This window comes from Talpa occidentalis, unplaced genomic scaffold (assembly GCF_014898055.3).
Source record: "Talpa occidentalis isolate TD23 unplaced genomic scaffold, MPIMG_talOcc4v2.1 talOcc4.7, whole genome shotgun sequence".
NCBI lineage: Eukaryota > Metazoa > Chordata > Mammalia > Eulipotyphla > Talpidae > Talpa > Talpa occidentalis.
The window spans coordinates 121,710,972-121,726,678 of record NW_023605083.1 but is presented as its reverse complement, the minus strand read 5'-3'; the positions used below and the strand labels follow the sequence as shown (position 1 = coordinate 121,726,678).

Genomic DNA, 15,707 nt, shown 5'->3' with positions numbered 1-15,707 from the left:
CACCTGGACTCCAGATCTGTAAGTGGAAGATTTGGAACTTTCTTCCGGCCTAAGTTTCTCCCATTGTTGGGGCCAGTGACATTTTTGGAATAATGACAGTTTTTGCATACATTATTTCACTTGACCTCCTACCCCTGGTAAAGAAATCAGAGAACATAGGGTTGGCGATTCTTATATATTCCTTATAAATAAGGAATTAAGATTTATAAGATTTATAAGATTAATTTATAAGATTTTAATTTTAAGATTTTAATTTTAATCTTAATTTATAAGATTCTTTATAAATAAGGAACCTGAAATGAGGTGAAGTTATGAGACTTGCTCAAACTCACAATGTTTAATGGGAGAGGGGAAGCTGAGAGGCTGGGAGGCCGGGATTCTGACTCCAAACCCTTTGCTCTTGGTAACCAGTGAAAATCTGAAGGGCACGCCCTGAACCCTCCAAGGAGTATGAACTGACCAGATCCTATACAATATGCCGTGTGTGTGTGTGTGTGTGTGTGTGTGTGTCCCCAGGCCAGAGCTGTGTGTGTGTGTGTGTGTGTCCCCAGGCCAGAGCTGTGTGTGTGTGTCCCCAGGCCCGAGCTGGCTTTGTGGGGTCGGAATTTGTACAACATCAGCAAATGATGAATCAAAAATTAAGAACAGCGTCTTGTAGGGCCCCTGCAAATGAGGGACTCTGAAGCTTAAACTTCATTAGCTTCAAGGTGACTAGGCCTTTCCGACATGCCCTGCCCACTAAAAAATCTGGACACACCAGGTCTTGACAGGGCTTTTTCCTCCCTGTTTGCGAAACGTGGCAGATGTGGGCTGTGAAGGTCCTGGGAAAGGAATCTCATTTCTCCCAGGAGACAAAAGGAATTATAACAGCGGCAGCCGCTGTGGGAGGATAGAGAAAGCTGTGTGTCAGGGGGAGTCCAAGGGGACCGGAGACCCAGACGGCCCAGATGCCGGCGGCGGGAGGGCTGGCGTGGGCGCCCCGCGGCGTGGGCGCCCGGAGCAATGGCGCGGCCCGGGAGCGAGGGCCCTAACCGCGGGCTCGCCTATTGGAAGCGAGCGCTCTTCACGCGGCCGGGTGGCTCCCGGCGTCCTGATAATCCTCCCTCTGAGGAGGGGAGGCCGAGACGCACGACCGCGGCCGACGGCGGCGGGAGGGTGGCCGAGGCCCCCGCCCAGGCCTGTCGCGCCCCGGCCTACGGGGTGGTGGAGTCCGGGCGGCCCCCGCGGCGGCTGCCGGGCCGCGGCTCCGGCGGCGGCTCGGCCCGGGGGCCGGGCTCCCCTCTCGGCTCCCCGCCGCCGCCGGGGGTGGGGTGGGGTGGGGTGGGGAGGGGGCAGCGCCCGCGGCCTGCTTTCCCAGGGCTGGCCGAGCCTTTTTGACAAGCTGATTGCGTGGCGGGGATTGGCTGGTCCCGGCGTGACGCCGGTAACAACAAAGGTGGAGTTGGAAGAAATTAGATTAAAGGAGAGGGAAAAAAATTAAAGGGAGCCGGCTGAGACCGAGGGGAGATGCGCGAAGGCGGCCTCCCGGCTCCGACTTCGCCCCGGAAGCCCCTCGGCGCGAGCCCGCCCGGATTCCGCCCTCCACACGCGCTCCGGCCCGGCCGCCGCCGCCGGGGCGGGAGGAATGGCCGCTGCTCCTCGAGAACCCCCCGCCCCAACTCCCACCCTCACGCCCTTTGCTGCGGCCCCGGGGGAGAACTTTTTGCTTGGACTCCTCGTATCCTAACGCGGCAGAGGTGAGGGACCCCCGGGGAGGCCCGTCCAGAACCCGGAAGGGCCTCGCCGGGCGCTGAGGCCGGACGAGGCGGGCGCGCCCCCGGCTCGCAATGTGTTGCCAACCTAAGAGCTTCTTTCTTGCCTTTTTTTTTTTTTTTTTTTTTGTGTAATACCCCCCTCCTCGGGCTCCCCCCCCCCCTTTGGCTTCAGGGTTGCAAAAGCAAAGAGCAATAAAAAAAAAAAAAACACGCACACACTCAGACACACGCCAGTGGCGACAGGGGAGAGTTGGAAAGACGCAGGAGAGAAGCGGGAGGCAGGCGGCGCGGGGCGGGCGCCCTGGGCGCGGGGAGCGGGCAGGTTTCCTCGCAAATCACCCTCCGGCCTCACGTCGCCTCGCCGGCCCCGGCAGGGGAGCGAGGAGCCGGGCGAGCAGATGGAGGAGTGGAGCTCGCTCTAGGCAGCGGGCTTGGCCAGAGAATGGAGGAGCCGCCGAGCTACCGGCTGATTGGAAGAGAAACGCAGAGCGATGGAGGCGGGGGTAGGAGGACGATTTCTCTGCGGGGACTGGCGGCGGCGTATACGCCCGGGTCGGGCGCTGCAGAGCTTGGCTGGCTTTCAACCCGTGCTCGCCGGCTCCAGCCCGCGCGCCCCCACCCCCAGCCTCGCGGCGGCCCCGCAGGTGAGTGCGAGCTGGGGGCGCAAAGACCCAAAAGTCTCCACACGCCCGCCCTGCCAAAAAAAAAAAAAAAAAAGAGGGAGCGAGCGAGGGAGAAAGAAAAGCATTTTTTAATTTTCGTGCAGCCCCCGGCGCGGTGGGAGGGAAGGGGTGAGGCCGAGCCGCCGAGGAGGCGGAGGGCAGGCGCGGCCGGCGGCCCGGGAGGCGGCGGCGCCGGGGCGGCTCTGACGGGCGAGCGCTCGGAGCGGCGCTGCGCCGAGGCGGGCGGAGCGGGGCGGGCGGAGCGCGGCGCGTGGGGCTCGCCATTAGCCGTCGCTCCGCTTCGCCATCTCGGGCTTTGTCTGGCGACTCGCGGCCCCGGCGGCGGCTGCGGCCCGGCTCTTCGGCCCGCCGCCCCCCAGGCGCCCCCGGCCGCGCTCCCCTTCGCGCGCGCGGTGAGTGGGCCCCGGCGCGGGCATTTCGGGGGACAGGGGTTCGCGAGCGGCGGCGCCGCCGATCCGCACGCGCCCGGGCGGGCCTGGGGGCCATGCCGGGCTGGATGGAACCGGCTCCCGGAGGCGCCTCCGCCGGAGCCCGCGCCTCGCCGCCGCGGGGTGGGAGAAGAAAGGGTTCCGGGGCTTGTTTTTGGGGCTGAATTTTTTTTTTTTTTCCAATTTGCAGGGCGGGCATTTTGTAGGGGCTTTTTTTTTTTTTTTGGTTTCGTGTCTGGGCAGCGCGGCAGCGCCGGCCGCGAGGTGGGCGCCCCGGCCGGCTGCGTGCGCCCGGGCGGGCGGCCGCGCTCGGGGCGGAGGGTGGGCGCGGGCGGCCGCTCGGAGGCGGGAGGCGGGAGCGGGGCCGGCGCGCGGGAGCCCGAGCCGGGCCGGGGGACCCGGGGGAGCGGGGGAGCGGGGCAGCGGGCGGCCCCCGAGCCTCCCAGCCGCCCGGGCCCCGCTCCGGCCCGCTCCCCGGCCGCGCCCGGCGCCTCCCTCCCGCGCGGCCGGGCCCGCTGGCTCCCCGCGGGCGGGCGAGGTCGCGCTCGGCGCCCGCCCGCCCCGGCTCCGCGCCCCGCCGCCATCCGGGCGGCTGCGTGCCTCCAGCCCCGGCCCCCCCCCCGGCAGCAGCGGCCGCCGCCGCACCCCCTCCCCTCTTCCTTCCCTCCGCCTCGGCCGCCCGGGTCCCCAGCGCCCGCCCCTCCTCCCAGCTGCCCCCCGCGGAGCCCGCCCGGGCAGGCTGTGGGAGGGAGCGGAGCCGGCGAGGCGGGCGGGCTGGCGCTCGCTCCCCGGGGGTCGGTGTGCGCTCTACGGGGAAGGACGCGCTCGCCGCCCCGCTTCTCCCGCCCCCTCCCGCTCCTCCTCCTCCCTTCTCCCTCCTCCTCCCCGCTCCGGCGGCGGAGCTGCGGCGGCGGCGGGGGGTGTGCGAGCTGAGGCCGGGGCCGGCGGGCGGCGGCGGGCGGGCTGCCTGCAGGCGGAGGGCGCTGTGCTTTGTGCTTTTCGCCGCGAGGAGCAGCAGCAGCCGCCACAGCCGCCGCCACAGCAGCAGCAGCCGCCGCCCCAGCGCCGCCGCCGCGCCCGGAGGAGGAGCCGCCGCCGCGGGAGGGAGCTGCGGCTGTGCCCGGCCGCGCGGGGGAGGCGCCGCCGCGCAGAGCCGGGGAGGGAGCGCCGGAGCGGGGAGCCCGGAGGCCGCGCGGCGCGGGTAACCGAGGCGGCGGAGGACGCGGGCCGGGCCGGGCGGGCGCGAGCCGGGGCGCGGCGGGCCCGGAGGGCGCCGGGCTGACCGCGGGCCGGGCCGGGCGAGAGCCGCGCCGGGCCCGGGGGAGGACGCCGAGGGCCGGGGCGGGGAGGGCGGGCAGGAAGCGAGGCCCGAGCGGGCCCGGCCGCGGGCGGAGGAGCCCGCGCTCCGCGGCGCCGGCGGCGCAGTTCTCGCCGGCCGCCGGAGGGGGCGGCGGGGCCGGGGAGCGCGGCGCCCCCGCCTCCCGGCCGCCGTCCTCCCGCCCTCTCCTTGGCTCGGCTCCCCGGAGGCCGGGGCGGGGGCGCCGGCGGGGCTGGGCCGCAGGCTCGGGGGAGGAGGCGGCGGTTCCCGCCGCGGTCGCGCCTCTGCGCCGGCTCCTCCGTGCGCGTCGGGGCGGCTGGGCGGCGGCGGCGCCTCCGGCCGGGGTGGGTGGCGCGGGGGCGGGGGGCAGGGCCGGCCGCTCCTCTCCGGCGGCTCGTCCGCCCGCGCGGGCGGAGACGGCGGCGGGCGCCCGCAGGGGGGCGGCGGGAATCCGGATCCGGTCCCCGGGGGCGGTGCGGCCGCTGCGCTCCGGGGCTGGCGGCGGCTGCGCTGCGTCCGGGTCCCCGCCGGGCTGCGGAGGCGGGGGGAACCGGCGGGGGGAGGCGGGAGGTGGAGACTGCGGCGCGCGGCCGCCGCCACGGCCGCGCGCGCCCTTTACCCGCCCTTCCTCCTCCCCCGCCCTCCAGCCTGGGGCCTCCCCGGGGCGGGCGCAGGGAGGAGGAGGAGATTTTTTTTTTTTTTTTTGGCCCTGGGTGGGGGAAGGAGGGCGGAGGGCGGGCGCTGGCGGCACGCGGGAGCCGGGAGCAGTCTCTCGCGTGGGCAGGGGAGGGCGCACGCCGCGGAGCCGGGCTGCAGGGGCCGGGGGGAGGGGGTTAGGAGGCGGCGGAGGGGCGCACCCCCACCGACCCATCAAACTCTGCCCGGGCCCGGCAGGGTCTCTGAGAGTGTGGACTTGTGCCCCCTCCCTTCTGGGGGAGGGAGAGTAGAAAGTCCCTCACCTCTAGGCCAGCGTGAGTGAGCCCTGGTATCTTTTGTAAAGGGTGAGGTGGCTTTGATCCCGGGGTGCCCGGCCAGCACGACCGAGGAGGTGGCTGGACTGGCTGGACGGCTGGAGAATGAACGGAGAGGCCGACTGTCCCACAGACCTGGAAATGGCCGCCCCCAAAGGCCAAGGTAGGAGTCCCCAACCTCAGTCCTCTTTAACTTCAGCCCCCTGTTACCACCAGGCTGTCTGCAGGCCCCACTCCCTTTCTAAAGGGTTCATCCAGTCTGCCTTCTCTGACCTGAGCTGGGGCGAAAGGTCTAAATTATTTACCAAAGTCAAGCATCCTTCACACTAGGGGTTTTGACTCAGCCCACATTATTTGGCCTTGAGCCTATAGATGGTGTTTTCACATTCTCGTCCCCCCATTTAGCTAGAGAGAGGGAAGTCCAGTTACACCTTCCTTCTGGGGTTCCCAGAGCAGGGTATACGCCTGGCCCAATGTCTTAGAGCGGAAGGCATGGCAAGAAGCCGCAGACCCAGGAGACTTGTGGGCTTTTTATAATTGTTCAGAGAACAAGATTTTTGGTGAGGCAGGTGGAAGTAAAGGGCGTTTGGTGGTTTGAAGCCCCAAGCCATGGGCCACACTGCTTACCGTGTCCAGTAGAGAGATCCAGTGTGGACAGGGCCAGGGTGTGGGATGCACTGAGCATCTGGCAATGCCTATGGGACACTGGGAGGGGAGAGGATTATGGGTCCATATGACCTGCTCTTTGGAAACTCTGGCCCCGGTCATAAGATGCACATGCAAATGAAGAGCCCTCTTGACTCCTGGCCCCGTGGCTGTCTTCCCCCAGCTCACCTTCCAGTGTCATCACCCTCCAGAGGCTTCACTGGGGCTGCATTTCTGTACAAATAGTTTTATTTGTATGTAAACAGCTAGTCCAGACCCCTTTTATTTTGCCTCCATAGGGAGATGGGCTGAGAATATAATTCAGAATTCTGAGGGTTCTCCCTGGAGTAGGACCTTGGCCCCCCACCCCCCACCCCCCCAGCCCCCCAGCCTCACAGCTGCCCTGCAAGGTTTTTTCATTTCCATTCAATTTTTCTCTTAGTTGACCAATACTTTCCTTTGGTCTTTGAGGGGACCCCGAGGGGGCGGGTGATGGAGTATCCAGGTCTCTAATGTTAATTTCTAGCGAATTTTTAGTTGTGTTGGTGAGAAACATCCATGTGGTTTCTCCACACTGCCCACACCCTATTCTCAATCCTTACACATTTAGGTATCCACCTAGAACTTGGACTTGAAATTGGTGACATTTAGATGTGTTGGACTTGAAATGGACTTGACATTTAGACGTGTTGGCTCTCTGCTTTTTCCCCTCTTTGATAAGCTGCCTGTTTTGCCACAGGGTGCCCTAAATCACAGTAGCTTCCTTCCCTGTCTTACAATAAATAGTGGCCCTTGGCAGCTTGGCATGTCAGAAGTAATGTTAGCTTTGAAGTAAGCCAGACATGAGTTCAAATCTAGCTTTCTAGGTGTGACCCTGTCTGGACTGGGGTCCCTGCTCTAATCCTTGTGACCCTAATTTTTCTTTAGGGCTAGACCATGTCTTGTCTGTGCCTTCAGATGGGAGGTAACTAGTGCCTGGGACCTTCAGGGGAGGAAGGGTTGAGTACCTAAGAACCGGGGAACGGATAGGGGGATGACATGAACCTTGCATGATTGCCTTTGTCACCTCTCACCAGACCGCTGGTCCCAGGAAGACATGCTGACTTTGCTGGAATGCATGAAGAACAACCTTCCATCGAATGATAGCTCCAAGTTCAAAACCACCGAGTCGCATATGGACTGGGAAAAAGTAGCATTTAAAGACTTTTCTGGAGACATGTGCAAGCATAAGTGGGTGGAGATTTCTAATGAGGTAATTAATCCCCCTTCCCTAATAGATATCCACACAGACCCTTGCCTCAAGCTTCCTGGTGGGGGAGACGAAACAGAAGTCTGTAAGGAGGAAGGAAAGAGATCAAGCGAGGTGCTCATGCAGCCACCTTCGTGCATTTTGGGAGATGGAACGGTTGACAGGACTGGCCCACTGTTCTCAGTTCTGTCACTTTGCTGTGTGGCCTTGAATACTTACCGTCTCAGAGCTTCTGTCACCTGAGCTGTTCGGGGGCTTCAGTAAGGTGCTGACATGGACAACCCAACCTTGTTGGTATCCTCTGGTGGTGTGTACTGACTGCCTGGGACTCTAGCTGGCATGGGGCAGTGCCTGGGTGTCTGCCTGGGTGCCAGGGGCTGCTTGAATTGTGCGGCCATTGGCCTCTGCCCCCCTTCCTTTGATAACTTCGGTCTAGTGGAAAGTAGTGGGGACCCACTGGAAAACAGTACAGTACTGGGTGGTATTTCCGTTTTCTGAAATTCCCCTTCCATTTATCTCCTTTTTTCCTCCAGGTGAGAAAATTCCGCACGTTGACAGAACTAATTCTTGATGCTCAGGAACATGTCAAAAATCCTTACAAGGGCAAAAAGCTCAAGGTGAGTGTCGGGGAGGAATCTGAGGGGTAAGAGAGTGGTCCAAAGAATGGATGGTGTCTAACTTTCACCCTTCCATTGTCCCTCCTTCTAGAAACACCCAGACTTTCCAAAGAAGCCCTTGACCCCCTACTTCCGCTTTTTCATGGAGAAGCGGGCCAAGTATGCTAAACTCCATCCTGAGATGAGCAACCTGGACCTAACCAAGATTCTATCCAAGAAATATAAGGAGCTGCCAGAGAAGAAGAAGGTGGGAGGAGTGGAAATACTGGGAGCAGCTGGCGGGACGGAAACGGGGTGTAGACATGGGACATGGGCAATTCAGCAGCACAGAGTAGGGTCTTGAGCAGCCACACCTCTCACCCCCTCCCAGGCCCACACACCATCACACTGGGCTGAGGCAGGCACTCGGGCCCACCTTTTGCCCCGTGGAGAATTCATAGCGCTCTTCTACGCACGTGTCCTCGTTAGGCTCCACTGCAGCTCTTCACCCTCCCAACATGGTTCACGTTTGATGTTCACAGTATCCTCATAAAGGTAACCCCAGAGGAGGGGTTATCCCGATTTGATGGGCGAAGCACTGAAGTGCAGGAGGGTATCATGTCCTAGGCCACACAGCTAATAATGCTAGAGCAGGACTTGGGGTGAGTGCCCCGGACCACCTGTCTAGTACTCTTCTCACTGTCATGTCCACGTGTTAGATGGACTTCCTTCCCCAGGCACACCTGTTCACCCAAAGACACACTTGTCCCGATGGCCTCGTGCTGTCCCAGACCATCAGAGACCCTTGACTTGGGGCAGGGATGGACACAGCCATCCCTGTGAGGGCGAGTGGTCTCTCACACAGATAAGCAGCAAAGCGTTGGAGCCTGCAGATGGGACTCGGGTGAGGTGAGGTAGGGACAGCGATGGACAGAGAGGAGATACTGGGTGGGGAGAGATGTTGGTGAGATGGGAGGCACATCTGCTAAGAAAGGAAACAAAAGTGTGCGTGGCCAGCTTTCTGGTAGGGGCACTGGTCATTGTTCTGTGAATGGCCCTTTCCCTGGTCGTGTGTCCCCCTGACTGCAGCTCACCTGCCATGGGTTCTGTACCCACAAAAGCTCAGAGCCAGCTCAGCTGGGTAAAACTGAAGACCAAGCTGAGCAGGAGTGGGAATCGCTGGAGCTCTCCTTGACACCTTTGATGGGGGATGTCCAGCGTGGGCTGGACACACACTACCCAGACACTCACAGGATGGGGGGAGAGGCAGAGGGCTCAGCTCCGGGGAAGGGCAGAAGAAGCTACGTGGTAAGGTGGACAGGGTGCTGGCCTGGGGACACATGACTTGGGCCTGTTCTGGCTCCCATCCAGTTGCTGTAGCGTGTCCTGAGGTAAGTCGCTCTGCTTCTCCAGGCCTAGTCTTTATCTGAGGTACGGAGGGAGGGTGGGCCTCAGCTGTGTGGTACCTTCCGGCTCTAAAAGCTGCTGTTTCATCTGTGGAGGACTGAGACGGGCCGAGGAGACTGGGCTCTGCCCCGAGGAAAGTGAGACTGCCATCCTGCCTGCCCCTGGTGCCCGTGAGAGGCAGGGATGCGGCTCGTGCACAGTGAGCCCCTGGCTCTTGTTGATCTAGGAAAGTGATGGAGAAAGGAGAGGTGAACATTGCTTGGGAGCCAGGACAGGATGGATGGGGAACAAAAAAAAAAAAGACTGGAAAGGAGGGAAAAGAGTGAGGAGTGTGGAGAGGAAGGCAGGATGCCGGGAAGGTGGTGGAGAGAAAGGGGTAGACGAGGTGGTTAGGGCTGCCAGGTAGCAGGGCAAGGGGGGAGGAGGCGCAAGGAGCCGTGTAGCAAGGAGCCTAGATGAGGGGGTTAGAAGCAGGGAAGAACATGATGGCTGAAGAGGGGAGGCAGGTGGTGTCAGACTGTGAAGGACAGCTAGACACCCAGAGCGTGGATGGGGGAAAAAATTCAAATTCGGGAGACAGGTGCATTAGGATGGTTTGTGTTGCAAGAGTGCATCCTGGATTCTCTTCAACACAATCTCCCCTGGTGCCTTGCAGGGCAGGACTTGGTGTGACCCAGCCCTGTGTACACCTCTTGATGGGCAGGCCAGTGCCAGCTGGGCTGCCAGACAGGAGAAAAGGGAGCAACGGGCAAGACTTACACCTCCTGACTCCTCATTATGGGAATTGGGGGGGGTGGATCCCGGCAAGGGGAATCCTAACCCTGTTGCAGCTCAGGGGGTATGACTGCTTAGGGTCATAACCCCCTGGTGAGACTCTGTACCTCTTTTAAAGAGGGAAGGGATTCAGATGTGTTCTGGGAGGCCCCTTGTGTGTGGTTCTAAGCCAACAGTCTGGGCTGTGGTTGAGTCTCCCCAACCCCCCAGGAGGCAGACCCTCGTTACCTGCTAGCTCCCACCATGCTCTGTTCACTCACGTCACCAAGTGGACAGCCAAGTAGCTAGCCAGGAGGACTCTGGGTGGCTTTTGTAACTCAGGCCTTGGGTTGTGGATGACCCCGTGACCTCCTCCCCCCAGATGAAATATATTCAGGACTTCCAGAGAGAGAAACAGGAGTTCGAGCGAAATCTGGCCCGTTTCAGGTAAGGCAGTGGAGCCCAGAGGTGGGCCACAGGGTGCTGGGTGTGGCAGGATAGGCTGGCACTGACCAGAACCTCAAGCTTGCCTTCCCTGAGGTGTGGAAGGTGGATGGGTCACCTGTAAGACCCTAGTGGGCCAAGCTCAAGGGTAGGGATGGGCAGGCAGCTGCTGTCTTACAAAGCCCAAGTAGGCCTAGGAACCTGGTGGGTGGGGCAGCTAGCTTGGGTCTCCCTGACAGGATTCCCCCCTCCACCCGTTGATGATTGCTCCCCACACGCTGGATAGGGAGGATCACCCAGACCTAATCCAGAATGCCAAGAAGTCGGACATCCCCGAGAAACCCAAAACCCCCCAGCAGCTGTGGTACACCCATGAGAAGAAGGTGTATCTCAAAGTTCGGCCAGATGTGAGTGTCCGGCCAGGGGGTGGGGGTGGAGGGCGTACAGCGGTGGTAAGGGGGGAGCCGCGCCAGGTCGGCTGGGCACGCACGGTGCAGGGGAGCAGGAGAGGAGGCCCCTCCCCAGGGGTGGGCTGCATGGACAGGGCCTGGGCCAGCTGGCGTGCGAGCGTATGCGTGCGTGCGTGTGTGAGCCTGTTCCCTTGCACCCAGGCGGGACCCCCGCCTCTCCGCCTTCCCCTCCTGGCCTGTGGGGGACACTCATGTGACCTCCTGTGGCCTGAGGGGGCGGGGGCCTCTGTGACCCCCTCCCCCCGCCCCTGCCCCTGCCCCTGGCTGCCTGTGTGTGTCTGACGGCTTTTGGTTTGCAGGCCACTACGAAGGAGGTGAAGGACTCCCTGGGGAAGCAGTGGTCTCAGCTCTCGGACAAAAAGAGGCTGAAATGGATTCATAAGGCCCTGGAGCAGCGGAAGGAGTACGAGGTTAGGCTTCCGCTGCGCTCCTCCCCATCCGGCTCTTCACGAGCCTCTGCCCTCTGACTCTGGCCTCCGCACTCTGCGGGAGGCAGTCACTCCCCATCTCTCCATTGAGGGAGGGGCCTTCTGGGCCCCTCGCCTCTGTCTCTACTCCCCCCCACCCACCCATGAGATCGCAGGCTAGGGCAGGGCAGGGTACCATGTCTCGTGTGGCAGCAGACACACGGCCACCCCCAGCTTTGCTCCCTGCCTCCCCCTCCCAGCGGCTCTCCCCTCACCCCGGCCCCAGCTAACCCCACACCCCGTTGGCCTCCATCCCCCCACCTCACTCTGCAGGAGATTATGCGAGACTATATCCAGAAGCACCCCGAACTGAACATCAGTGAGGAGGGCATCACCAAGTCCACCCTCACCAAGGCCGAACGCCAGCTCAAGGACAAGTTTGATGGGCGACCCACCAAGCCACCTCCGTGAGCACTGCCCTGGGTGGGTGGGTGGGCAGCTGGCAGCTAGGAGCTGGACTGGCAAAGGGACTCGGCCCAATGTTTGAGAGTAAAGAGGCCTGCTGTCTGGGACTACCCTGGTTGCTCACTGGGGTGCCCCTCCCTTCCTGCTGGTGTTGACAGGAACAGCTACTCACTGTATTGCGCAGAGCTGATGGCCAACATGAAGGATGTGCCCAGCACAGAGCGCATGGTGCTATGCAGTCAGCAGTGGAAGCTACTTTCTCAGAAGGAGAAGGACGCCTATCACAAGAAATGCGACCAGGTGAGCTCTGGCCGGGAGAACTCCTGGAGACTCCTGGCCCCTGACTGGGGCATGGAGGCCTGAGGTCTGACCTAGCTAGGGTCAGTCAGACCCTGGTCAGAGGTGCCTTGGGCTCTGGGAAGGGGAGGCAGGGAACTAGGTTCAGCATCTGGGCTGATCAAGGGCAGACAGTCTCGGGCTCCATGCTTACACCTGTTGGAGGGTGACCAGAGCCTCGGTGAGGCCTAGACAGCTTGCTGTGGGCTGCTGTTCCTCTAGAGGGCCTCCAGTGAAGCTGCCCTCACACTGACCCAAAATCCTCTTCATTTCCCAGAAAAAGAAAGATTACGAGGTGGAATTGCTCCGTTTTCTAGAGGTGAGTCCCCATGGGTGAGACTGTGGACAGAGAAGCCTGGGGATTGGTGGGCAAGGCCTTTGGGCCACCCTGGGAACAGGCATGCAGCCCGTGCGACCTCTTTTCCCTGGACCAGAGCCTGCCCGAGGAGGAGCAGCAGCGCGTCCTAGGGGAGGAGAAAATGTTGAACATCAACAAGAAGCAAGCCACCAGCCCTGCCTCCAAGAAGCCCTCCCAGGAAGGGGGCAAGGTAGGCAGGGAGCCAAGTTGGGTGGGGAGAGGACCAGGCTCCATCAGCACTGGGTGGACCCCAGCCCTCTTTGCACGTCTACAGGGTGGCTCAGAGAAGCCCAAGCGACCCGTATCAGCCATGTTCATCTTCTCTGAAGAGAAGCGGCGGCAGCTGCAGGAGGAACGGCCGGAACTCTCAGAGAGCGAGCTGACCCGCTTGCTGGCCCGCATGTGGAACGACTTGTCAGAGAAGAAGAAGGTCAGACTTGCCAGACCAGAGGGCCTGCCGGGCTCCAGCCTGGGCCATTTTGCCCTAAGGGCGAGCTGCATTTCCTCAGCCGGCTACACGTGTGTCTGGGCTCAGATGGTGGGGTTGGGAGGCCAGCAAACCCGGAAGGCGGGAAGCTGTCAGCTGAGGGCAGTTGGGTCTCTGGGGAGCTGGTTGATGATGCTAGAGACATGTGCAGCAGCCCTGGCCTCTGCTTGCCTCCCTCTTGCAGTGTGGGGGAGAGCTGGATGGGGATCGCGCGCCCCCTGGGGGTGGCCAGAAAACTTACACCCTGTGCACGCCTTGGCAGGCCAAGTACAAGGCCCGCGAAGCAGCACTGAAGGCCCAGTCAGAGAGGAAGCCAGGTGGGGAGCGTGAAGACCGGGGCAAACTGCCAGAGTCACCCAAGAGAGCCGAGGAGATCTGGCAACAAAGCGTCATTGGCGACTACCTGGCCCGCTTCAAGGTGGCAGGGAGTGGGAAAGGGGTGGTTCTACAGCTTGCCCATGCAGGCCTGCTCCAGCCCCAGATGACCCTCCCACAGCTGACGCCTCTGTCTGTCCCCAGAATGACCGGGTGAAGGCCTTGAAAGCCATGGAGATGACATGGAACAACATGGAGAAGAAGGAGAAACTGATGTGGATTAAGAAGGCAGCTGAAGACCAAAAGCGATATGAGGTGAGAAGGGGGCTGCTGGTTAGCAAAGTGGGGCGGGATGGAGGGGCCACCTGCCTCCACAGAAAATCTCAAGAGCCCTGTTTGGGGTGGGCAGCTTTCCTCACTGTGTGGAGCTTGGAGCCGGAATCCCCAGCCTTGGTGGTTTGACCCTGAACAAGTCACTTCCTTCTCCAAGGCTCAGTCAGGCGTCATTAAAACTGGAGTGACGATACTCATCACGAGTGCGATTTTGAAAGCACTTTTCATCAGCAGTGCCCAACACAGGTGGGAGTTGTTAGGAATTGGCTCCCTGGCAATGCCTCAGTTTCTCCCCCTTCCTTCCTTATGAAAGGAGAGTCAGCAACGGCACTAATGGCATGGGTCAGACTGTTTTGGGAGCTGGGCTGGGGTGAGTGACCTTCCTGGGTTTCCCTGCAGAGAGAGCTGAGTGAGATGCGGGCACCGCCTGCTGCTGCAAACTCATCCAAGAAAATGAAGTTCCAAGGAGAACCCAAGAAGCCTCCCATGTGAGTCTGGGGGCTAGACCCCAGCCTGGGGGTGGGGACAGTCAGAGCTAGAAGGTTGTATGGTTGGTATCCTGACTGTCCCTGCACCACCTGCACCTCCCAGGAATGGTTACCAGAAGTTCTCTCAGGAGCTGCTTTCCAACGGTGAGCTAAACCACCTGCCACTGAAGGAGCGCATGGTAGAAATCGGCAGCCGCTGGCAGCGCATCTCCCAAAGCCAGAAGGATCACTACAAAAAGCTGGCCGAGGATCAGCAGAAGCAGTACAAGGTGCACCTGGACATCTGGGTCAAGGTGAGAGGGCACAGGACCCTTGGCAGGGATAGGGCGGCACTGTGCCGGCTGGGGTACCTTCACGATCTCACTAGGCCGCCCGTCTATCCTGCAGGGGACCTTAATGCCCAAGATCAGGCATTAGGTAGCTTACTCCAGGTCACATCCCCAGGAAGTAGGAAAGTCCAAACCAAGCTGCTTTTTCCTCCTTCATCTGGGACCAGAGACCCCCTCCTAGGCTCTGGCTGACCCTCCAGCCTCTGAGCTCCCAGCCCCTGCGTCGTTGAGGAGTTTGGATCTATAAAACAGGGAGAACCACCTATGTCCCCGCTGCCACCCTCACAGGTTGGCTGAGGACCCAGGGAAACAACAGGGTTCAGGTGTTCTAGAAGCCTGGCAAGCCCCAGGCTTGCCTGGTCCATAGCTCTGGACTGGTGCTAGAGTGGGAGTGATGCTCCCAAGCTAGGAGGCCCATATCGGGGCTCCCCCCGAGTGGAGGAAGACCCCGACTCCGAGTCCGCGTGTGGTTAGAGCAGCAGGAGAGACATGCGAGCCAGAAGCCTTGAGACAGGGCAGCTTAGAGAACGACTCAGGGCATCTGAAGCAGAAATACTTGGAGTCGTGTTTTCAGATCCCAGGGGCTCTCCGCAGAGACCCAGGGGATGGGGGATGGTGGGGGGCAGGCAGGGGTGAAGATGTGATCACGAGTCGCTCAGCCCTCTGCATAGCGCTCGGTTGCGGTGTTTGTGTGGAGTCCAACCATCACCCCCTCCTGTCTTCCCCAGAGTCTGTCTCCCCAGGACCGTGCAGCGTATAAAGAGTACATCTCCAATGTGAGTCCGGTCTGGGAACAGGGTGGTGGGGGAGTGATGGGGAGATGGGGGGACTGTGGGACTCACGATTGTTCCCTTTGTGTCCCCATCCTCCGCTGCAGAAACGTAAGAGTCTGACCAAGCTTCGAGGTCCGAACCCCAAGTCCAGCCGGACTACCTTACAGTCCAAGTCGGTGAGGAGCCCCTCCAGGCAGCTGGGTGGGGGGGTAGGGCGGGACATGACAGACACACTCACCATCGCCTCCATCCCAGGAGTCCGAGGAGGATGACGAGGAGGACGACGAGGAGGACGACGAGGAGGAGGACGAGGAGGAGGACGGGGATGGGGACTCCTCCGAGGACGGCGGGGACTCCTCCGAGTCCAGCAGCGAAGACGAGAGCGAGGACGGGGATGAGGTGGGTGGCGGGGCCAGTGGGAGGGGGAGGGCGCGGACCTGCAGGGACAGCGCCTGGTAAAGCCCCCCTCACCCCCCAGAACGAGGAGGACGACGAAGACGACGACGAGGAGGACGACGACGACGACGACGAGGACAACGAGTCGGAGGGCAGCAGCTCCAGCTCCTCCTCCTCGGACTCCTCGGAGTCGGACTCCAACTGAGGCTCGCCCCACCGGGGCTCCCCCCACTGATCACCTTTGTTTCCCCCCCATGTTCTGTCCCCCGCCCCCTAGGCTCCCCCACTTTCTTTCTTTCTTT

At 61.6% G+C, this 15,707-nt stretch overlaps 1 protein-coding gene across 5 annotated transcripts; it reads left to right on the top strand.

Moving 5' to 3' along the window:
* Positions 1–1,980: 1,980 nt before the first annotated feature.
* UBTF (upstream binding transcription factor) lies at positions 1,981–15,707 on the top strand. Of its 5 annotated transcripts, none has more exons than XM_037491759.2 (21): positions 1,981–2,398; positions 5,184–5,317; positions 6,876–7,051; positions 7,582–7,665; positions 7,757–7,912; positions 10,187–10,251; positions 10,535–10,655; positions 11,018–11,128; positions 11,459–11,592; positions 11,749–11,890; positions 12,204–12,245; positions 12,361–12,474; positions 12,559–12,714; positions 13,034–13,189; positions 13,291–13,401; positions 13,819–13,907; positions 14,011–14,200; positions 14,965–15,012; positions 15,114–15,185; positions 15,265–15,408; positions 15,488–15,707. In XM_037491759.2, the coding sequence occupies exons 2-21, from the start codon at positions 5,260–5,262 to the stop codon at positions 15,608–15,610; spliced, it is 2,292 nt and encodes a 763-aa protein (XP_037347656.1). In that variant the 5' UTR covers positions 1,981–2,398; positions 5,184–5,259; the 3' UTR covers positions 15,611–15,707. The 5 variants fall into 5 exon arrangements, with proteins under 5 accessions (XP_037347656.1, XP_037347657.1, XP_037347660.1 ...); XM_037491760.2 differs by lacking the exon at positions 1,981–2,398 and adding an exon at positions 2,811–2,829; XM_037491758.2 differs by lacking the exon at positions 1,981–2,398 and adding an exon at positions 4,020–4,066.